Source organism: Simochromis diagramma, unplaced genomic scaffold (genome assembly GCF_900408965.1).
Source record: "Simochromis diagramma unplaced genomic scaffold, fSimDia1.1 OVJJ01000802.1, whole genome shotgun sequence".
Lineage (NCBI taxonomy): Eukaryota > Metazoa > Chordata > Actinopteri > Cichliformes > Cichlidae > Simochromis > Simochromis diagramma.
In genome coordinates, this window is record NW_024387492.1 from 11,823,681 (window position 1) to 11,846,834 (window position 23,154).

At 41.8% G+C, this 23,154-nt stretch overlaps 2 protein-coding genes across 4 annotated transcripts in view; one reads left to right on the plus strand and one right to left on the minus strand.

Annotated features, from left to right (window-relative positions):
- Window positions 1-3,857, plus strand: part of sesn1 (sestrin 1) — a 65,891-nt gene extending 62,034 nt beyond the window's left edge. For both annotated transcript variants that reach the window (XM_040017783.1, XM_040017784.1), the window contains 6 exons: window positions 85-267; window positions 573-809; window positions 890-1,144; window positions 1,239-1,429; window positions 1,513-1,657; window positions 1,763-3,857. In XM_040017783.1, coding sequence (XP_039873717.1) covers window positions 85-267; window positions 573-809; window positions 890-1,144; window positions 1,239-1,429; window positions 1,513-1,657; window positions 1,763-1,849 — 1,098 coding nt within the window. In that variant the 3' untranslated portion in view covers window positions 1,850-3,857. The remainder of the gene's footprint in view (window positions 1-84; window positions 268-572; window positions 810-889; window positions 1,145-1,238; window positions 1,430-1,512; window positions 1,658-1,762) is intronic.
- On the minus strand, window positions 3,412-22,614 carry armc2 (armadillo repeat containing 2). 2 transcript variants are annotated; one of them, XM_040017781.1, is made up of 18 exons: window positions 20,405-22,614; window positions 19,050-19,268; window positions 18,879-18,951; window positions 18,371-18,542; window positions 17,698-17,824; window positions 14,970-15,034; window positions 14,271-14,378; window positions 13,125-13,309; window positions 12,884-12,986; window positions 12,530-12,744; window positions 10,545-10,690; window positions 9,730-9,829; window positions 8,381-8,690; window positions 6,992-7,114; window positions 6,795-6,908; window positions 6,385-6,517; window positions 5,664-5,818; window positions 3,412-5,487 (listed from the first exon to the last, which is right to left on the minus strand). In XM_040017781.1, exons 2-18 carry the CDS (start codon window positions 19,256-19,258, stop codon window positions 5,354-5,356), a joined length of 2,472 nt encoding a protein of 823 aa, XP_039873715.1. In that variant the 5' UTR covers window positions 19,259-19,268; window positions 20,405-22,614; the 3' UTR covers window positions 3,412-5,353. The 2 variants fall into 2 exon arrangements, with proteins under 2 accessions (XP_039873715.1, XP_039873716.1); XM_040017782.1 differs by having other exon boundaries at window positions 19,050-19,291.
- Window positions 22,615-23,154: the final 540 nt, after the last annotated feature.

Below are 23,154 nucleotides of genomic sequence, written 5' to 3' on the forward strand. Positions count from 1 at the left end.
AGCCTCTGACGTTCTCAGAATAAAACCAGGTCGACTTCCTCTCTGTGCAAAGTCGTAAATCTCGCTTTTTCGCATGTCTTGCAGGCAGCAGCCAGACACCAGTGTTCCTACTTAGTCAACCTGCACGTCAACGACTTCCTTCAGGTTGGGGGAGATCCCAAGTGGTTGAACGGCCTCTTTGAAGCCCCGCAGAAGCTGCAGCAGCTCGGAGAGCTCAACAAAATCCTTGCCCACCGACCGTGGCTTCTCACCAAGGAACACATTGAGGTGAGAAGACAGGCAGGGTCTGCATTGGTGGATGTGAAAAGTCTGATGTAACCAGCTGAGATCATGGGTGGAGGCTAGAGTATAGCTGCAGCTGTAGTATTTGGACAGATTGGAGGGTTTTAGCAGTAGAGGTGTAGTGACCGAGAGAGGAGAGCAGATCGAGCGTGATGGGAGAGAGGCTTTAATTTGAAACTGAAGGATGAAAACATATTTTCCACTTCTTGCTTGAAAGGTCAGCGATATTGAAGTCATTATTTGGCTTTCATCACTCACATATTCCCCCCCCCCCCCCCTCCCCTTCTCAGGGTCTTCTGAAGGCCGAGGAGCACAGCTGGTCTCTGGCAGAGCTAATCCACGCCGTGGTCCTGCTCACACACTACCATTCCCTCGCCTCGTTCACTTTCGGCTGTGGCATCACACCCGAGATCCACTGCGACGGTGGGCACACGTTCAGACCCCCTTCCCTTAGCCAGTACTGCGTGTGCGACATAGCCAATGGCAACGGTCACGCTAATCACCATGACGATTTGCTCGGCAATCAGGTAGGCAACTGCAGTGTTTGTGCAGAGGGATAAATGGTGATAAGACTTCAGAGGTTAACCCCGACTGTGCATTCTTAAAGGACATGTGCGGTGAGGTGGAGGTGCTGATGGAGAGGATGAAGCAGCTGCAGGAGTGCCGCGACGACGAGGAAGCCAGCCAGGAGGAGATGGCAACCCGCTTCGAGAGGGAGAAGACTGAGAGCATGCTGGTGGTCACATCAGAGGACGAGGAGTCAGCCCCCCCGAGAGACATCTCGCGCCACTTTGAGGACCCCAGTTATGGCTACAAGGACTTCTCCAGGAGAGGGGAGCAAGTGCCCACGTTCAGAGCGCAGGTGCACATCAGACCAACACTCATGATTTGTGGGGTGAAAACACAGTGTGGTCTGTGCTACTGTTACTGACTTATTTTCTTTATTGTTTTTGCAGGACTACAGCTGGGAGGACCATGGCTTCTCTCTGGTCAACCGACTCTATCCCGACGTCGGACAAATGCTGGACGAGAAGTTTCACATGGTCTACAACCTGACCTACAACACCATGGCTACACACAAGGACGTGGACACCAGCATGCTGCGCAGGGCCATCTGGAACTACATACACTGCATGTTTGGCATCAGGTCAGACACTTGAGCTTTTTCTTACACAATGGTCTGGCAGCTCTGTGGCCTCATTACTAACACCACTGCTATGTCTTATTCAGGTATGATGACTATGATTATGGAGAGATCAACCAGCTCCTGGACCGTAGCTTTAAGATCTATATTAAGACCATCGTGTGTAGTCCTGAGAAGACCACCAAACGAATGTATGAGAGTTTCTGGAGGCAGTTTCAGCACTCCGAGAAGGTGAGATTTAAAGGGTGGATTGACTGATTTGATCTTGTAGTTGCTCAGTGAAGTGCAGCCTTCTAATAACTTTTTTTTTTTTTTTCTCTTCTTCTTCCCCTGTAGGTTCACGTTAATCTGCTTCTTATGGAAGCGCGAATGCAAGCAGAACTGTTATACGCTCTGAGAGCGATCACTCGCTACATGACATGAAATGCTCTGGGCCTTGTTCTCATTGTCCCATTTTTATTTTATTTTTTTCTTTCTTTTTAAATTTTACAGTCATCATTGCTGGGACATTGAAAGAAAATAAATCAAAAATGGGGAGGGTGGGGGGATGTTCGATTAAAATTGTGGAAGAGATGCATTGAAGAGAGCCCGGTGTTGTGACGAGGCTTTGCTGGCTGGATGTTGAGAAGAAGATCAGAACAAATGGAGAGCAAGAAAATGACTGTTGGGAGAAAATCTCAAACTACAGAAGTGGATCCACAAACTGTTTGTTGCCTGCAGTGCCAAAACTGACCAAGAGAGGGCAACCTTGAGCCAACTCCTGCCCTGCAACACCGGAGGCATCCGGGGGACTAGTTTCAGTATTGCAGCGTACGGCAACCTCGGTTGCCAATCTCACCTGTTTCCTGGTGGAGTGAATACCCAGAAAGAAAAGCTGTGCAGCCAGAAACAGTCTGCACTTTGATTCTGTCGTTACTGTTATGTGTTTTAGTTTCTTGAGTACTTTTTTTTTTTTTTTTTTTTTTCCTTTGTATTACGAGAAGTTGTTGTCCTTGTGGTTGCTGTTGGCGGTAACTGGAGATAGGCACAAACTTTTTTTTTTTTTTTTTTTATTAAACGTGTGCCTGAACTATCCAGCACAGTGTGCATACGTGCTGATGCTGCTGCTCCCATGTTGTATTCAGTGGGGTCATATTGATCCCCAAAATCACCTCCTCACCCCCTTTCCACCCCCCACCCCCCACTATATGAGCCCCTGTCCATTACAAATCCACTGCATTACACCCCTTCCTTCCTCTACCTTGTAGCTAAATTTCCAATGTCAATGTAAGCTAATCTGAAAGTATGTGTGGAAAATAAGAACACTGTCTGAGCCCTTTGTGAGTGGAGATGCATGGATGAGTTTATTTGTGAGGACTGAGGTGTGTGTGTGTGTGTGTGTGTGTGTGTGTGTGTGTGTCTGTCTTTCACAGAGATGATGGAGAGAAAGGGGGGGGGTACGTCTTGGAATTTCACGTCTCAAAAAAAAAAAATAAGCGAGGCACTTTGAAGGAAGACTTCTTGCTTCTGCTGTAGCTCTGGTTTTGTGACAACTTTTTATTGTTTTGTTGATGATGCCTTTTTTTGTTCTTATTTTCTTTTTTTTTTTTTCTTTTCTTTTTTTCCAGTGATGGGGAGGGGAAAAAAAGCTAATCAAAAGAAAGTTAAGACACCAGGTTTTCAGGAGGGATTTGCTTCCAGTTCCTCTAACCACACCTTTTTGACTGTCTTCCGCTTATCCCAGCTGCCTGGTTGCCCTAACACTTTTTAAAAGCTTTGGATTGTGAATTTTACCAGTAAATGAATACCTCTTCTGTTCTTCTCTATTAAACATACAAGAAGTGCTCTTTGGTGAGCATAGACGACGTTGTTGTTGTTGGGCTGCCGCGCTCCCCGCTGCTCGGGGACCTGCCTGGCCTACACCTGGTGGACTGCGCTCGATGATGTTCGAACGCAAGAGGTTGTAGCTGTGCTTATTTCCCCACTGGGGAAGTCTAACCAGTGCAAAAGCAGCTTTTTTTTTTTTTTTTTTTTTTTTTTTTTCCCCTCTTTATTTTGAACAGAGGTGTGAAACCTCTACTGTTTGTTTTGTTTGTTAATCATTTCAGTACTGCATTCTTCTGAGGGTGGATTTGAGACAGGTGACGGATGAATGAGTGACTATGATGATGAGGACTCTGATGAAAAAGGAATGGTACATTTGGAAGTGTTTTGAGAGGTTTTCTGACTGTCAGTTACTGACACTTTTTATATGGAAATATATGAAAAAGATTAAAAAAAATAATAAACTAATATTAAATTGTTGTGTATCATTTTGTAGCTTTTTCCCCAAAACAATGTATCGTGTATTTCTCCATTAGTAAGATTGTATAAAATGTGGAGAAATGCAGTTCAGGAATCAAACATTCAAAGCACAGTCGGTGTCACCATCAGTTCACAGCTCGCTCAGATGCACAAGAACAGGAAATTAAATTGCCCATGGTCATTAGTAAGCATATCTGAGCGCTGTTATGCAAAATATGACTTGTGAATTGACACGAGAGATTTACTTGCTCTCTGATAATGAAGCTGACTTCACCAACAGCATGCTGGACCCAGGGGTATAGTTCAGTCTGCTGTCAGTACCGTCTAGGGACTTTGATGTGAATTTCATTTTACTGTATCAGAAGTGTGTAGTCCCCCTACCTGTGGTGCGGTTGAGGCTTAAAGTTTCTCTTTGCTCCCAACCAGCTTTTGTCTCGACTCAAAGGAGGGGATTTCCTTGTAGGTCAAGTTACCTCACTTTCCTGTTTGCCTCCGTGTCACACCTTTCTGGGAAAAAGTGTTTCGCTTTCCAGATGAGGCTGGAAGTCTGTCGGAAGTTCAGGGTGATTCCCGTCAGTCGAGGCCGCAGAAGTCTGTCAATGTAAAATCACCAGCAGAAACTCAACGTTCCTCCCCAGCCACCAGCCACCTGTTGCTCATATCATGCTGAGAAATCCTATGTATAGAACAATGTTTGCTGTCATTTCTGGTTATCGGATTGTTTTACCAGGTTTTGAAGCATTAGCTTGTTTTGTGGTTGTTCAAGGTCACCATTGTGGGAAAACTGGGATGGGAGTTCTACATTAAGTACCGTTTCTGATTTGTTTCAATGTAATAACAGTGTGATTTTTGAAATGCTGTATGTTTAGGCTACTTGGTGTAACTCTGTAAGCACTGCCTGGCCCCATATCTGTGTCATAATAAAGCAAATGTGTTTTCTGCTCTTCATCTGCTGTGCTTTTTTATTAAGTACAAGTTCAAATGCCACACAATCCACAAACGAAAAAAGATTTACACATGAGGTAAATTCCAGGTCGGTCAGCTGTTGTTGTTTTTTAAAACATTATGTACTGTACAATACAGTGCAAAGCCAGTCATATGAGCGTGCAAAGTAGTGTTTTGAAATTATTCTTGTGCGTGATAAACCTTAAAAGGTTTGTGGAACTGAAAGTGGATGATATGCAAATATGTCCATATACGTTCCAAAGTATAAAGGGCTCAACAAATATCACATCCACACACCACTTCTTTTTTTTTTTTTTTGTTACAGTTTAGATTAAGCCTGCTTGCTATATCCTGGATTATTACCTGTATGATTAGATAAAATTAAAACCTGAGACATTTTATGCATTTACAGTATAAGTGTTTCATATTGGCCTGTCTGGTGTGCAGCCTTTAAACTTTACTGGCTGTAACTTCACCCTTGGTGGAAAATATGACGGCTATGTGGAGCATATTCAGCATATTTAGAGGGTTACAGTGCAGGAGTCGGCTGAGCTCATTTCAGCTCTGGTCACACTTGCTTTCTGCACATGAAGGAAACTACAAAACTTTACAGCCAGCTATACAAAGCTGCAAGTGGTGGTGTGTTTGATTGTTTATAAATTCAGTTTTTGCTGACACAAAACTCCACGCCCGACTCTCTCAGGCTGTCAGATCTGCAGACAGGATCCTCTTCATCAGTTTTTGAGCGACAGGTAGGAACTCTAACTCCCAGCATGCTCTGTGGAAGTCTCTCAAGTCCTTGTTGTCTGTCCAATTCAGAGCCTCCTCCTCATCTAAGGAATTTGTAAAGACAAGAGTGTGAGAGGGGAAGGTGGGATACGTGTAGCCCTCCCTTCCCCATGAGGGCCTCTGGTGTGAATCGGACATGTTTTCAGTGTGTCCCTCCCTTCTTATGCAAAATGAGGGATACACATTCTCTCCTTATGTGTGAATCTTTACTAACACCAACCTAAGTATGCAGCGAGCATCTCCAGCAGCGATTCTCTCTCCTCGGTGTATAATATTTTCTCTGAGCTGCCACCAGTCAGGTTCCACACGGCCTGGCAAATCTGGCCCGCCAGCTGCCAATCACCCAGTCCAAAGTCTCTCAGACAGTCCACCAGCCTGATCACACGCACACATACAGAGACACACATCATATGACTTTTACTAAGCGGATTCACATGACCTAGAGGTTTGTGAACTCCACTTCACTGGCCCTTTATCTAAAAAGAGGATAAAGGGTGGGTATAAAGGGGAAATAAAAAGTTGGAGCAGTGCTCGCTTAGGAAAGCGTGAAGAACTGCACCACAGCCTCATAAATCCAAATTTACACATCTGTATGTTTGGATGAATCTGACAAGGATAAACATGAAAGCTAGATAATCAGGAACATCTTATTTGTAGCTGTGGAGTTGTTCGTCAGTTAAAGACCAGAAACCCCCACATCCCACCCCCAAAAAAACAAAATCCCAAGGAGGATGCCTTCTGTGTACATAAAGTTAGTAATATTTTTCATAAATAAACCGTAAATAAATAACGTCTTTCTTCTTTTATGCTCGCTTTTCTAAGCCCTTTGGAATTAACAGGTAGTCTGACCACCTAGTCTGACATGTTGAATTCAATTTGCAGTAAAATAGTGACTCTAGTGATGCACAGTGATGATGGTCACAGCATGCTTTCATCCTTACTTGGCAGAAGCCCCCTCCACCGTGAGACAGACCCTGCTGGGAGGATCCAGAGCCAGGTTGGTGAGGACCCCGCAGGCTGCAAAGCACATCTCGTTGCTCTTTGAGTCGAGCAGCGTTACCACAAACTGGTGCACTTAGGAGGGAGGAAGATGGCAGCGTGAGTGAGGGAGTGCACCAAGACAAGGAGAGGCAAAGATAAGAGAGCCGCTATCACCAGAGTTCAGTGGACATGCTGGCTGTAGCTGGCCTTGCAGATAAGTGTAGCCTAAACATGACATAATCATATGCAGAGGTGGGTCCTGCGTCTAGGTTTTCTGCGCCTGATGTGTTAAAGAGGGTTTCCTGCAGTAAACTTAGGCTCACTGTCTCTGCTTTACCTGCGAGAGTATGAAAACTGCATTTTCATGCACCTTTGTTTCGCATGATGAAGTTCCGAACGCCCTCGTAATGCGACAGGTTTCCGTAGACGCGAACGGCCTCGAGCATGGCTCCTGTACTAGAGCTGAGCAGCAACTTCAACATCACTGTGGAGCAAAGAAAAAGAAAGAGCTGGAACTTAAAAAAATAAATACATCTATTTTGTCCTCTCTTGGCTTGCCGGCCTTACGCTTTGCAATATGGAGCTGATTGTGTTTGATGGCAGAAGTCTCTTTCTGGTAGAAGGACAGGTTGTTGATGACAGCGGCCACATTGACTAGCAGCTCCTCGCTCTCCTCCACTGTTCTCAGCTCTGTGGCACCAACCCCCCGACACACACACACAAAGACACAAAAATCACTGTAACATCAAATTAGTTTGTGCATCTTCCATCAGGAACACACCTTTAAAATCTACTTCCACAGTTTTAATATGAAAAAATATCTGCAGAACTAAAGTGACCAGCCTGTGAGTTTTGCCTTTAGCTCTGCTGAACTAATGTGACAGTGACATTATGATTAAAAATAACTGCAACCTGTAGTTAATTTTGGCGTCCTACAGTTGGTTTGATAGTGAGCTGGCACACAAAGGTCAAATTGACTGGGTGCAACCAGCCATGACACCACGAGCAGCCTGAAAACAAGGCCTGCTCCCGATATAGCAGCAGATGTCTTGTGCTCGGTCATAAATCGTGAATATTGCGGTTGCGCTGTCAACCGTCTCCTGCGTCACTCGGAAGATGGTTTCTGGTTCTGACTGGAAGCGCCGCTTTGTACCCTGAAAAACTCTTTAATGTTGAGCGCCTCGACCCGTCGCGATCTTTATCAAAACAGGACATCAATCAGCCCAATCTGCTCTTTCATTCTAAGCTCAGATTTTGTCTTCACCTCTCAGTAATTTTTTGTTTCTGCCTTCAGTTGCTTCTCTCCACAGTCTCCCTTACCTGATGTGCCCCTCGATCTAATAATGTTCCCACCTTTTTTTCACTAGTTTGACCTCTGTGTTGTTTGTGAAAATTTGACTGTGTAGGAGGCAGGCAGCAGAGAATACAGAGCTTAACGCCCACCCGTGTATCAGTTCAACCTGTCCTGAAACCATCTAACCACATGGGAGATATTCACACACGCAAACCGAGTCGGCTGTGAGATGTCACAGAACATCCTGCTCATGCAGTGAAGCGCTTCTTCTGTCAGCCTTAAAAAAAGAAAAAAGAAAAAGAAGAAGAAGAAGAAAAAAAAACAGGTAAACCGAAAGAGGATGTGCTGCACAGCAAACAGAAAGTACTGAGAGGAAACTGAATGATGGAATGAAACAGACAGATATGGAGTGTGTTTTTGTGTTTTTGACAAAAGTCACGTCTTGTTCCCAGCACGAGGGAAGTGGTTGTGTATCTCGTAGGTACTTAAGGTGCACTAAGCCGCTATATTTAAACCTATCAGAACTCCAGATGTTTACATGCTGCTTTCGTTGCGTACCATGAAAAAACAGGCCACTGTTAAGCCTGCTGACTGCTTCATCTTCTTAACCTAATAAAGGATCTGACTTAAAGAAGATGAAGCTGCTCCTTCCTTGTGCTCACCAAGCGTCTCCATCAGAAGTCGAATGCAGGCTGTGTCTGCGGCCACAGGTGGACCCACGGCGGGGTGGATGCACATATTCGCCAGCACCCTGACCAGCTTCACCAGCACGTCGTCAGCCACCTGTGGTCTGACGGGAGGAGAGGCTCCTTTCTGCACGACTGTGTGAGGTGGCTCATCTTTTCGCTGGTAGATGTCGTACAGCCAGAGAAGCGTGCGCATGCAGCCGTCGCACTGAAAGAGCTCCAGCCGGGGCTCATCGCTTTTGGCCGTGAGATTCCCGAGGGTGAAGAGGAGGCGCACGATGAGATCCTGCGAACAAGCGGTGGAGATCGGTGGCGAAACATCAGTTTATGGATTTAGATTTATTAGATGTTTGCTTAGCGTTTTAAACTACTTCCTGGGGTTACCGGCTTTGTATCAATGAATCTGCTTACATTTCATGCTTAGTGCATTTTTATTATTGCCTTTTTATTTCTTAGAGACCAGCAGGATCTGTTGAACTGTCTAAACTGACACTGTAAAGGTTTGGCTTTTTTAATAAAGACCACTAATCTTTATTCTAACCACCTGATTCTCTATCAGCAATGTTTGATTAGTACATTTATATTCAACTATCCTGAGCAGAAGGAGGCTGATTGTGTGTGACACCACCTACAGGAAAGCAAGCCTCTCCTGTCATGCAGCACGAGCTCCTGTGTCACTCAGAGTTTAGAGTTGTGTAGTTGGTTTGACTGCGATTACACAATATTTTGTCAATGAGTTACCACGCTTATGGAAAACAACTACGTCACACCCTACAGAGCAGGTGAGAGCGCACTCGTGTCTCCCATTAACGTGTACCGAAACTGATATGAGGACGGGACGTGGTGTCCCAGGATGTTTATTACATGTTTTGCTATCGAGTGTGTTTATGTTTATGCGTGTGTGTTTGTATCTGTGGGTGTCAGTTTATTCCAAATGAAATGAGAAGCACTTGTGAGTCGAGTCTAGTTGCCAAAGTCCCACATTCATCCTCTTCTCTTCCTTCCTTCCCTAGTCTAGCTTCCCTTCCACTTCTGTATCACTTCTTCTTCTGTGCCTATTCAATCTTTCCTTCTCTCCTCCATTTTCATGTCTTTTTGCATACTCATCTGGTTGATTAAATATCTAATCAAACACACAGCAGAGGAGAAATTTTTATAGTAATAAACAATTCATATAAAACAAGTAAGCAGTCCAGTAAAGATGCATAAGTAACTTAGTGTAAAAAAAAGCACACAGACATGCTTACAAACAAGAAGAACACCTCTCTTTAATTCTGAAAAGTCTCAAGCACACACAAGAACACAGAGGAGGCTTGTGGACTCACCTGTTTTTGGTGATGTTTGCTCAACAGCTCTAAAAATAGCTGGTAGCAGTCGGGGGTCTGAGCCAGAGCGAGGCGGCACTCAGAATATGAAGAAAGTTTACTGAGGGTGAGAGGGGACAAAAAATACCATAGACCACTCCACTCAACTCACTGCCCTGCTAGGGTGACTAAATATGGTGACATTAAATCAACATGGAAAATGCATTGATAGATCTGAACTGATTATTTTCATTATCACGAGAAAACGCATTTTTAAAAAGCTAATTTTCTTTATTTTAGACTTCATGAATTATTCTTGTCACATATTGATAAACTGATGAGGCTGGGGTTACAGAAAGAGAAAGATGGGGGCGCAAATTGTGCTTGATTGCTTCAGTTTGGCGTTGGTATGAAGATCAGAGAGTACTCAGTCTGTATTATCCTCTACGACCTTTCAAAAGGTTGTCAAAATATCACAGAGCATTTATTCCAAAGTAGATTTGCAGTTACCATTATATACAGTGTATATCCACTCACTGGACACTTTATTAGGTACACTTTGCTTGTTCAAGAACATATTTTGATGCTTTGAGCTTTGTGACATTGTGCATTTAAGGAGGTATATATAATTAAGACACTGAGTTGCTGTCATGTGATTGATTCGATATTTATGTTAACAAGCAGCTGGACAGATGCACTTAATGAAGTGACCAATGACTTTAACTCCACCCATGAGCATGTTTTTTTTTATCATATGTCCTAAAAATCTATGTACTTTCCTGAGGCTCCACCCCTGTGTATGTAGTAAGCATGATTTAGGTAAGCAAGTTCAATACCTGTAAATTCTGGAAATGTTCATGCAGACATCCTGATCTTCACAGTGTTGCTGCAGCACTTGGCAAAGCGCTGGTAGTATGGAGAATGAAACAAACAGTGGACGGGAATCAGAGAGGTCGGCAAGATTCCTCAGGATCGTTGTCAGCTACAGAGGTGAAAAGACAGAAAAGAGTCCAGTGTAGCTTAGCAAAGAAAATACACCTAGTACATTAATGGTTTGTAATAAGGCCAGAGCTTGTGACGCTGGCCTGTTCATCATGGTGTACAACATAGCAAATGGAAACTGCCCACTGCTGATCAGGATATCCTTCACTGCACACACTGAACAAATATATGGGACTGTTTTCTTTCATCTGTGCAATATCTCTAAAATTAGAAACATCCTGCTTCAGAGTGAGTGAAGCTGAAACACTAACTAACACTACTTTTGGATTGGACTATTGTAATTCATAATGATCAGGTTGTTTTGAAAGTTCAGCGAAAAGCCTTCAATTGATCCAAAACACTGCAACGAGAGTAAGATCACAGGACTTCAGGACAGGACAGGACTTCCTGCAATGCACTGAGCACTTCCTCTCCACTCACTTCTTTTCACTCCATCCCCCCAACCGGCCACAACAGATGGCTGTCCCTCCTCCAGCCTTGCTCTGCAGGAGGTTTTTTCCTGTTAAAAGGGAGTTTTTCATTCCCACCGTCACTAAGTACTCGCTCAAAGAGGGTCGTTTGTTTGTTGGGGTTTTCCAAAGAGCATCCTACGGTCTTTACTTAAGAGTTGAACTGAAGTGCGAAAATAAATCATTCTATGATAAGAGGGAAACAGTCAAGTAAACAGCAGTACCGAAACTACCCTGAAAGTCATCGTGTGCTTATTTCGCCTTCATCAATGAGTCATGTTAGATATGAAATGAAGAACGGGTTGACAGTTTGTTTACTTGGGCCAGTTTCTGTGGTTGGCAGCAATAATTTTCAGTGCAGTCAAGCAAGCTGTTACTTGTGCAGCACAGAATACACTGTAAAAAAATTGTAATATAAAAGTATTTCACTGTGTATTTTACAGTTTTGTACTGTTCTTCTAGAATATCATGAAATTTACATAAATAGACTGTTTTTTTACATTTCAAATGTAAATTAACGTAAAATGACTGTAAATGTAATAAAACATAATTTTCTTGTTTTTTAAATGTATCTGTCTGTACATATGCATATTTAGATTGTTAAAATACAGTCACAAATGCATCATAATTGCACAAATATTTGTCCGATTGAACTGTTAGATTCAAATGCAATGCTATGGAAAAATATATAAAATGATTCGTATAAACTTTTTTTACACACAAGTCACTCATGAGTTGGCAGTTCGCCTTGTAATCAGAAGGTTGCCGGTTCGAGCCCCAGCTCGGACACTCTCGGTCGTTGTGTCCTTGGGCAAGACACTTCACCTACCACCTACTGGTGATGGCCAGAGGGAAATTATAAAGTAGAATTGTAAAGCGCTTTGAGGGTCTCATAAAGCGCTATATGAATGCAATCCATTATTATTTAAACCAACTGTTAACTGTATATTTCTGTACATTTAAGTATTATTATTCATATTGCCGCATTCATTGACCTTGTTTATAGGTAATTTCATTGTTTAGTCACATTAAATTGTTCCTGATTTAATGTTTAAAAGCACTTGAAAAAGGCAAAATCCCATGTAAAATTAGGGCAACAAACTATATTGTCATTACTGAAAATAACCGTATTTTCATGGAAAAGTTATTTTCTGTTATTTTATGGTATTATTTTGGCGCCCCAGCTGCCTGAATATTACTGTTTTATTCTCATGGGGCAGCTTAAATACCAGACATTAACCAAAACATTTGATAGTGGAAAAATCTGCATCAGTCAATAAACTGGTACATTTTTTACTGATATGGTTTAACATCTTGGTTTTAAGGAGAAATATATATGGAACAAAAATTTGATGCTTTTTAATTGGTACCTGTACGAGGATGTGGCCTGCTATGGGGAGGTTGGTTTCTTCTACAATGCAGAGTTTCTGGATGAGTTTCTGTGCCACACATATGAAGTTTTTATCCAGCAATATTCTGAGGATTTCAGCGTTTCCAGAGAGAAATTTCAAAGTTCCAACACAATATAGGATTGCTTCTTCAGATGCAGACACATGTTCATTGCTTAGCATCCTCAGCAATGAATCTAGACACAGAAAACATTTGATGTTATCATCCCTAGATTCATGCATCTATAAGACATGCAGTCGTATTTGTTCACAAAATTTCAGACCAGAGTTACAGAATAGATAACCACTATGTTGTCTACTGTCCTACATCCTGACCAATGACTGAGTTGTTCTGGAAGAGGATGTCGTTGCTTTCAGTGCGGCTGATCTGGAAGATGAGTTTACAGATGTTGAGCAGGTTGTTTCCACTGACGCACAGCTGGGGAGAAAAATACAAAAGAATTCACATAATTTTTTGTATAAAATAGTGGGGGTGCTTTGTGACAGAGATAAGTAGCAGACATGCTGACATGCACACACCCCCGCAGACAACCTTGCAAACTCACAGATGACTCACAGCAAGGCACAGCTGGGCAATGTGCATGTTGAGCTGGGCATAGTTGAGGTCAATGAGTCGGAACAGTGTTCGAAGTATCCCTGACCTCTTCTTACAGCGCCGACCGAGCATGTCCGCCTCTGCCAACGTGCCATGGAGGCGGTCACACAAATCACACAGGCGGTCAACCGAGCCCTCGGAACCACCTTGCATTGCAGGCAGAGCACACACATTTCAAAAAAACAAAGTCAAGTTTAGGACAGCATGTGCAAAACTCACAATAAGGGCAAACATGTATTTGTACAAATATAGATCAGAGATGTTTTTGTGTCTTTCATATTGTACATTACACAGGCTCTCCTGTTCGTGTGTGGTTGTGAATCAATAATCCTTTGGTCAGCAGAAAATGAACATTTTCCTTCCTCTTCCAAGAAGCAGCTTTGGATTTCATTGGTAATATGCAGGGGAACAATTCAACGACAGGCAGCTGTGCTCTTTAGTGGAGGAAGAGAAAGGGTGGAGTTTTTCCTTGTTTTCGAGGTAAAATAAATGTTTTCCCAGCATAAATAGCAGGGCCTGGCCATGTCTAAAAAAGGTTGGACCCAGTCTAACACTCAGCACTTCACTGCAATATCTCTTTCTGAATCTGAAAGGTGTTTTATGCATGCATCAGAAGGCCCTTGGTACAATAAATATTTAATATTTATCTTCCAAATGAATTTTCCATTAAATTTGTAAAATGTTAAAATATTTACAGCCATAGATTTAATTTTACGGCTGTCAGACTCCAGTTGCAGGCAAGACAATTCTGTATGAATGCCAAGCATAACATTACTCTTTCTTTCTTTGGCAGCTAAAATGACAGTACTTTTTCATTCTGTGAGACTCTATGCATGACTATCTGCCAGTGTTGAAAAATCTATTTTTCAGCCTGCTGGCTGTAAATAAAAAGTGCTCTTGAAACACAGGAAATAGGTATGAATATGAGAAGGTTAGCACAAATAAAAAGATAAAAATAAGTGCCTTAACCACAATCCACTTTAGATTGGCTCTGGAAACATTCAGGCCCAAAGGGTTATATATAATATTTTGATGATTTGAATGCATTTGAATGTTCTATATTTGGACCGTGTTTCGGGGGTTTCTTTATTACACTGGCCACAATACCTGCAGCCACACTCTCTAGTTTCTGAAGGAGAGGAACGATCACATTATTCCACATCAGTGACTCTGCATCCTCCTCTTTGTTGCCCTTGTTGTCTCCACGCTCTGGCTCTGAAATGTGCAGAGAGAATTGCAGTTAGCCAATTACCACCTCAGAAAACAAAAGCGACAACCACAGTTCACAAGTTCACAGTCTTAAAATATAACAGCAGGAAGTTTGATGCCACAGTGAAAAGGTCACCATCCACAGCTAGACTTCCTCTGATTTGTCGGCATGTGGGCATGTGAGCTTGCGCACGTTAACTTGTGCAATCTCTTGCACACAGTGTGCCTGTTTTTTTTTTTTTTTGCTGAATATTTGCATAACCCTTGCTTGGTGTGATGCAGGAAGCTGCGGCTGCACGAACCAAAACTTCTCTAACCTATTGGCTGACTGCCTGTCATGGTAAAACTTGCGCCCTTAGCAACAACACCCCAATCAAAGTTTATTTCTGTTGCACGTGAAACCTTTCCGGGCTCAAGAGTAAACAGAGAGATTTCATATTTAGATCTGTTTGTACTAATTTTGCTCTACATTGTTCCTGAGTGAAACCAAGTACATTTCTACTTTTACACGCTGTTCAAAATGTGCCATTTGTGTTTATTATGCACAACACCATACAAAACAAGACAGTGAGCTTCATTTAGTGGATGTGAACAAACCTGTTGTGCTATCTTCTTTGCAGTCTTTGGGTCTTACTGCTGAGTCCACATCACTCTGCACTATTCTGAAAAACACACAAAGAGCCTGACTATATGGGGTTTAGGAAAATACACAAATAAGAGTTAAAATGAAGAGGCTCTAGGGGCTCTGGCTCTTAAAAAATTTAATATATTTATTATTATTATTTATTTATGTTTTGCTGATTTTACACCCTGTGAACAAAACGTATGGTCTATTTTCATCAACAAGCACTGGGTGTCACTGTTGCAACAGTGATTGAAACGTGTATAGGCTCCGCTGCTTCACTGTATTTGTGTGTCTGTGCATGTACATTTGCACCCATGCAGATATGTGTGTATCCGAAAGTTTCTGTGTGGCCACTTTTTAATTTTAATTTTGTTTGTTTGTCTAGAGGTGTGCTGCTTTGCAGGATGCACAACTGCAATCCCCAACAGACAGTAACTAAGATCTCAGCTTTGTGGGCAGTCTGGTTAAAGGTGTTCATGCTTTGTCACTGCGAGCCGTCTCCAAAACCTTACAATTTGTTCTGCAATAACCGTAATGTGCTCCCAAAAACACGCCCAAGTGTCATGCTGTGTTATGTGTTGTGGCTCGCCCTTGCATGTCACTCTGATCTGAGTGTCTGCATTTACACTCTGCACTGTTCCACCCACACTCAAAGATAATGACTCAGTGCTCCAGTATATTCTATATTACATGACAGGTGCCGTTTCTTATGACCAATTAATACCTAATGACTTTCTGTAACTGTAAGATTTACTGCAAAAAGCACACAAATATGTAAAGAGGGAATCAGCTTTAAAAACACTGAAAGGTGTAACCACTCCTGTAGAAGACAAAAACAAGGACTGAAGCTTCTGTAATATCACAGGCTAACTCTCAGGATTTGTTATTTCTTTGAACTTTTACATACAAGTGACAGATATGAGATTTGGCAGCTATTATCTTTTCATTTCAATGAAGAATCCTCAGAAGAAACTTGTTTGATGCTCTTTGATTAATATACAGTTTTGGGGAATTATAATATAGCACACTCACCTTGGTGATTTGATGAATGTTAAAATCTGGCACATGGGGCATATGGAGTAGGGAGTGCTGGCTAGGGTATGCTACAGTGAATGTCAGGGGGCTTTAGCTCTCTATGATAGGATTAAGAGCCCGATAATAAGGCCTCTTTGTGTGATTCGGCATTCTCGGAGACATGACCTCATCCCTGTCTTAGGCCTGGCCAGTGCACTGCAGTCACAATACACGCTGCTGCCAGTCTTGCCCAGATGGGCACCCAAATCTAATAGAGAGCCATTTGGAGCTATAGAGCTCTGGCTTATTGGAGAAAAAGAACCTAGTGGATGTCTAATCTCCCCTATCTTTATATCTCATCCAACTCATCATATTAATCTGTCCAGCTGCGTCCATTTCCACTTGCAGTGTGCTTCTGCCTTGGCTCTATGTGATTTTTCATTGTTCTCCTCTGTCTAATGTCTCTTTTATGTAGTTCCTTGCAACACTAAAGAACTGTGCTTTAAAAACTCTGACCTAGAAAGAATCAAAAAGGGGAAGTCTTCAAGCCCATTTTGTGTAATAATAACGTGACCCCGGTTTTCTCACTTGGGACTTCTCTTTGTCAGCAACAAGTTATACAAACATAGCATGTTAACTTGGTATTAGGTAGGAGGTTGAGCTTGAGGCCATGGCCCAGATTTCCTGTAAAAGTGTTTTATGGTCTGCTCACCCCCCTTCAACTGCCCCACCCAATCGATAGGCAAATGGATTGTAACGACAGCCCCCAACCTCACGGTCAGAGTTATGCCCCTCGTGCTGACACACAGCTGATGAGGTCGGCAAAAAAAAGCAGAGCTTTTAGCCTCTGTGCACTATGGAAATGTAAAAGCTGACATTTGCTAGTAATGACAGATAGAGACAGTTTCGATGGGAAGAAGAAGCTCAACTCGACCAAGATATGGTGTACAGTGATGTATATGAGGGTTTAAAAGGGGTCGCGTGCCTGAAGTTAAAGAATTCATTCTATCTATTTGTTAGTGACCCCACTGCTGGTCTAACTGACTTCAGCTATTCGGCTACAGTTGAACATATGAACAATGGTGGGCCGTGGGTCAAGTAGACGTTTTAAAATCCTTTTACTTCGGACTAAGTTCACGACAAGTTTAAAAGTAATAGTCCCGACTTTTGACTTATTGCCTCATTTACATTTTTCTGCAAACAGAAGAAGTATTCTCCAAGAGATCACAATTTTTAAAAAAAGTAAAATACAAAAAAATCCTACAGCAAAATAAAAATACTGATAAAGTTAGTCCTTGCAGAATTTAAAAGACATGCACTGACAGTTACAGGGATGGGCATTTAGGTACAAAATAAACAACTATACTCATATCAGCTTTACTGACGTATTTGCTGCTTTGATCCTCTGCCCAGTAGTCTGGTTTACTTATGAACCACAACCCAAAAACAATATAAGGAAGAGAGGAAACAAAGCAAGGAGGAGAGGGAGAAGGATTTGACAAAAAGCAAAGAAAAGGAGGCCCGATCAGCTCAGTGTAGTAATGGCTACCCCTGCACCCTTGCATGTCAATAAATCTTAAACTCATTGTCGAACTGTCATTACTGTTAAAGATCGGGAGGGTGGAAGGGTGGAGAGCGAAGGACATAATGTTTCTTCCAAGTGAAACAGAAGAACAGAAAGCGTACCTTTCACTTGCTGCTGTGTGAGGGCCGGGTTTGACAGGACCACTGTAACCTGCGGTGTGGTCTGTACTGGAAAGTTGCTTAGCTGACAGCTGCTTTTGTCCTGGGCCTGCATTCAGTGGCTCTTTCACTGAACACGTGGAAAAGATGTGGCAAGAAGTTATTTATAGCAACGTTTCTAATTCCTTCATTAGATAAAAGTACAAGTCCCTATTCATACACATTAACACAGTGCACATATACAGTAAATGTATACAGATAAAGGGCTTAGTCACTCTCCATTATCTGTTTTACTGCTCTAAATAGCTGAGCAGTTTTGTAGGGAAAGGTTTGAGAGTGAGTAGTCATTTTCCACTCAAAACAGCAGGCGTATATTATGCTTTTTACCAAGCCCCACCACAGAGAATGTAAATCAGGTAAAATGTCAGCATGTGAATGGCTCCATTCATTCCCCTTTCAGAAAACTGCTTCAGCACTCGTGTCTATGCGGGACACGGAGGAAAATGAATGATGCGTTGTTGTTGTTTTTCTATTTATCTCGTACATATTAAACAGTTCCTAATAAACCGGGTTACTAGCATTTCATAGTAAGCACAGTAAGGGTGCTTTTTTTTTTTACTGCGATCTCTTGTACCGTAAGTTGAGCTTCATTAACATCTTTTCCCCTCTTCTTTACCATTTCGGTGTCCTTCTAAAGGCGGTAACCTGGTGAGAGATCCAGGTCTGAGGAGGCGTGCTCGTACTCCTGCCCCTGCCAGCCCCCTACGCGGTTTCACTGGGCTAGTAGGAGGTTTGGGTAAGGCTTTGAATGGATTGTCAGCATCACAGGGGACTGAAAACTTTGGCTTCTGGCAAAGCACAAACATCAAGCGCTGAGTATTAGCCAGAGGAAAAATTCACTTGAGACATCAGCACTTTTATAAGCAGAGAAATTTCATTGCATTTATTGCTTCCTTTGCATTTGTTTTTTAAAACTTAAATGCTATTTAATTAGCATATTTAGCATATTTAGCTGGTGCACAGAGGTGTACTGGCCTATTATCCAATTTATTGCTTTGCTTTACAAGTTTATTTATCCACTGAAGATTAGAAGTGTACATACTGAAAATTGACCCTTATTCTGGGATAACCTTTCTGCTTAGACTACAATGCATGTTGTGTGTTTATGTGTGATAAGAACATACATGATCCAAAGGAGAGAGGCGAGTCCCTGAACCTGGCCTGGAGTCTGAAGCATCAAAACTTTGAGCATGAAGGCTACAGAGTAAAAAAAGACCCCAACAAAAACAAATGATTACTTTCATCGGAACCACAGTTTATTTTAGATCTTCACAGAAGTGCCATTTCTGACTAACCTAAAAGCAGAAGGTGGTCTGTTGTCACGAATAGAGGCGCTCCCAAAAAGTTGTCTATGTCCATCTCTGGGAGTAAATGGCCGGTGAGTGGACTGAACTCGTAGGGACTGTCTGACCTCATTTACTATCTCTGCACACGTTTTCCTCAAAGTGTTGCGCCGGGGCATCAAGGGGCTGCAGATCTCATGTTTCGTCTCTGTAGAGGCCATATAGGCCTAACTGACATGTGTCAAGAAAATCCGCTGATGATTAAATAATGTCATTATATGTATAGATACAGGGTGTATCACTAATGGATACCCAGAGGTACATGTTACCTTAAAATGAACAGTAGGTGTAAAAGAAGCAATACAAAATCACCCTAAAGCCCTGTATTCAGTCTCACTTCAGTAAAAGTATGGAGACAAAATGTAAAGCATCAACAGCAAAAGCAGTAATTACCACAGCACAAGGATCCTCCTTACTGGATTATTGTTATTATAAATTAAGCTCCCTGTTATTTTATCGGTTAATTGGTGAATTAATAAAAACATCAGAATAAAATCAATGATTCCCATGAAAACTGGCCCATGCTGATAAACTGAAACACTTTCACTTATACATAAAAAAACTAAATGGAGAAAAGAAAAACTTAAGAGGAACTAATTTTAAGCCACCTAATTAGCTAAACTATAATTGTTGTTAAATTACAAAATTCACACTAATTGTTTCTGCGCAGCTAAATGATCAGCTTTAACTAGATTATCATTAACGCTTCATCCTATTTTATTAGACTATTCATTTTGTGTGTCCAATCTTTAACTGTACACACCTAGTAGCTATGATGATATCGATGAATCGCAAACAACAGAACAAAAACCTGCAATCTAAAGTGAAATTTGATGAAGTACTTGTAAACCGCAGGATTAAAGGTAAGTAATCTGTAAGACATACCTTAAGAGTATACTGAAGTAGCCTAATAGCAGACAAAACCGCTATCAGAAGTGCAGATGGAACCAGGAAAGTACTAAAGTAGAATTTTTGGTTTTGTTTAGTCTTCTGTGGTAGACTATATATATATAAATATATTTACAAATAAATTACAAGTAATTAACTTTAAGATAACCTTTCCCTGAACCTAAAGACAAGCCCTGAGCTGGAAGTTCCTCTGCGCGTTCACGCTCCGTCTCCATGGCGACAAAGTGCCGCTATGGTAGCTTGAACAACAAACCCTGGAAAGAACATAAGCTAAGCATTCACCAAAGAATACTAAACTGTTTATTTATCCCTGTGAGAGCAGGAAAACCGAGTTATTTATTATGAATGAAAGCCTGAACATTAATTAAACGGTTATTGAAGAAAGCTGGAGCACTTACCGTTCGCCCCTTTAAGGTCCTCTAGGGGTAACAGTGGGGAAAAGCATCAGTCGAGCCCTTATAGTGGGATTTCTCGGCCAAAAGAAAAAGGCAGCGATACCTGAAAGTTGCTAAAACTGTTCTCGTTTTTGACAACAAGCTAGCCTGACGGTATCACGTGCACGAGCTCCAGTGAGTGCCCCCTCTCTCTCTCTCTCTCTCTCTCTCTCTCTCTCTCTCTCTCTCTCCCTCGCGACACGGTGACGCGCCTGCGCATGTTAGGAAGGAAACTGAAGCAAACGCGAGTTTCACTCAGAAATGTGAGGACATATATACATCAGTTGTTACAAGTTTTCCTAACTTAACACGTGCCAATAATTGGACTGATAAGTACAGCGAATTAACTAATGACAGAGGAAACTTGAAAACAATCAAAAGTATTTTATTTATGCAGGTGTTGCAGCTGGGAAAGCTGTGTGGATGCAAGCTCTGGCCCTGGATCAAAGACCTGTACATTCTTGTATGTATTTTCACTTTATTTTAGTTGCTACAATGAGGACATTAATATGCAGAGGCACACAAATGGGAACTGACTAATATAGCAAGATACTGATGGACATAAACCACACTATTGAACTACAATAGAACGCTTACACTTTAAAAAAATGGTTTGGCCATTTGAATGAAAAGAGTATCAGTATTGCTTAGTATTCTTAATAGCATTTGCTATTAGTGTTATTTTTAACCTATTCTGCTATCAAGAGCATTTTCAGTCCTTTTTAATTCCCAGATAAAAGGCCTCTAAGATGACACTTCGTGTTGAAAAATGTATAACCATTGTTCTTTTTTTCCCATTTAACTACATTAAAAAATATTGATTTATGCATTTATAACTTATCCGATATTCCAATCTATATAAACACTGATTAGGAAAACAGATTTTTAAAACCATATCACACACCCATCACATATCCAAAGCCCACAGCATTTCTTCATATGGCAGCATATGACTTCATATTACTATACAAATGTTTTACAGGTAGCAGAATCTCAGCTGCTTCTACAATTCTGCTACATTTGTTTTTTGTGTATCCATAATTTCATAAAGCTGGCAATTGTTACAAATCAGCACAGAACAGAAGTCATCGGTGCTGCACTCTAAAGAAGATTTCACAAAGTGAAGCATAGCAGTTCCAACCAACAGTGTAACAGTGTCAAAAACAGCTAAACTGTTATGCTAATTTACGCTAATAATAGTTTATTTGGTTCTCTGATCACTATTTGGGTACCTCCGATGTCTGTAGTTCTTCTGTTTTTGTGGCTGAGCTGTAGTAGAGGCCAGTGGTTATAGTTTTAGTTCCCCTTCTCACTCGTGTAAAAGCCACACAGGTCATCTATAATCCTGTAAGCCAGATGTCTTGTTCTCTCAGCCTATTGCTCTCAGCGACACAGATTGACAGCAGTATACACTAAATAGGAACAGTTTGTGGTGTAAAGAAAACTTCATTTCAGTTTTATTGAACATTACAAAGTTTGATCCCAGAAAAATGCTTAAAAACACACAGAAACAAAAAACATTGACTCATTATAGAATAAATAACAATCATATATTAGCAATATCCACAAATTATTTTCTTCTGCAATGTAAAAAAGTTAAAATATTCACTCCTGGCTAAGTTTGATTCGTTTTTACTGTCAACGAGATTGTCAGAGTCCTCCGCCATTTTGTAGTTACACAAAGTGTGACGTTTCAGAAAATAAATAAATAAAAAATGGGAGGACCTAAAATGGCCGCATACTTACGCGGTGTTCATCAGCAAGAGTTTCACTCACACTTGTGGTCCACTGCAAGTTGGTCTTTAATGTTGGTCCCTGAACACACCATAAAAGACCAATAACTGGCTGTCCTCCTGACACATACTGGAGTTGTACATGGGAAAGCGACCTCCAGCCTTTACTCCCTCAGTCCATTCGAGTTAGCCAAGCTATCCCCGCACTCTCTCCAAGGTTCATTTACTGCAAATGAAGCAGAGTGGAAGAAGGATTTGATCAATATTCATAGGAAAATTCAGAGTTCAGGAGGAGTACATGGTGCCGAAGTTCATTCATTCAACTCGCGCTTCGCTCTGGTTCTCTTTAACCTGTCTAAGATGGGCTGACCACTTTAAACACCAATCAGAACTGTCTGGATTTTCACATTCATCCACTCGTAAACCTTTTCCCCCTGGCTTTTTATTTTTTACACAGTGAAATATACATCTGAACAATCTTGTGAGTCCCTGGTTGGATTTAAATAGCCTTACATGCTTCAGTCTCTTGGATACAGTGAAAACGATTGGCCAGGAGTGCATGCTGTGCATGCCCAATCACAGGGCATCACCAAGGAGCCTGCCAGCCAATGGGAGGAAGAAGATGGTCTCTGTGATTTCATTGTCACTAAGGGAGGGGGGTGAACATGCTGCCAGGACAGTTGGTGCAAACATGCTAAGCAGTGGACTCTATAATATTCAGAGTGTATATGTCTGAGATAACCTGTGGAGCCAGATCAAGAGTGTTGCCAGGAGAGAAGAACGCAGGGCGGGACTAAGAAGCTCCCCTCAGCAGGATCAACACAGTCCCTACACAGTGCAAACGAGCTCATAGTACACCCACGTCACTGTTATCGGTGCCGCTCACGTCAGGAATGAATGGGCTGATTTGTGAGAGCTGTCGTCCTGCTTGAAAGTGGCGTGTCTCCTTGGCAACCAGCTCCGTCTCTGTCCAGGAGCTTA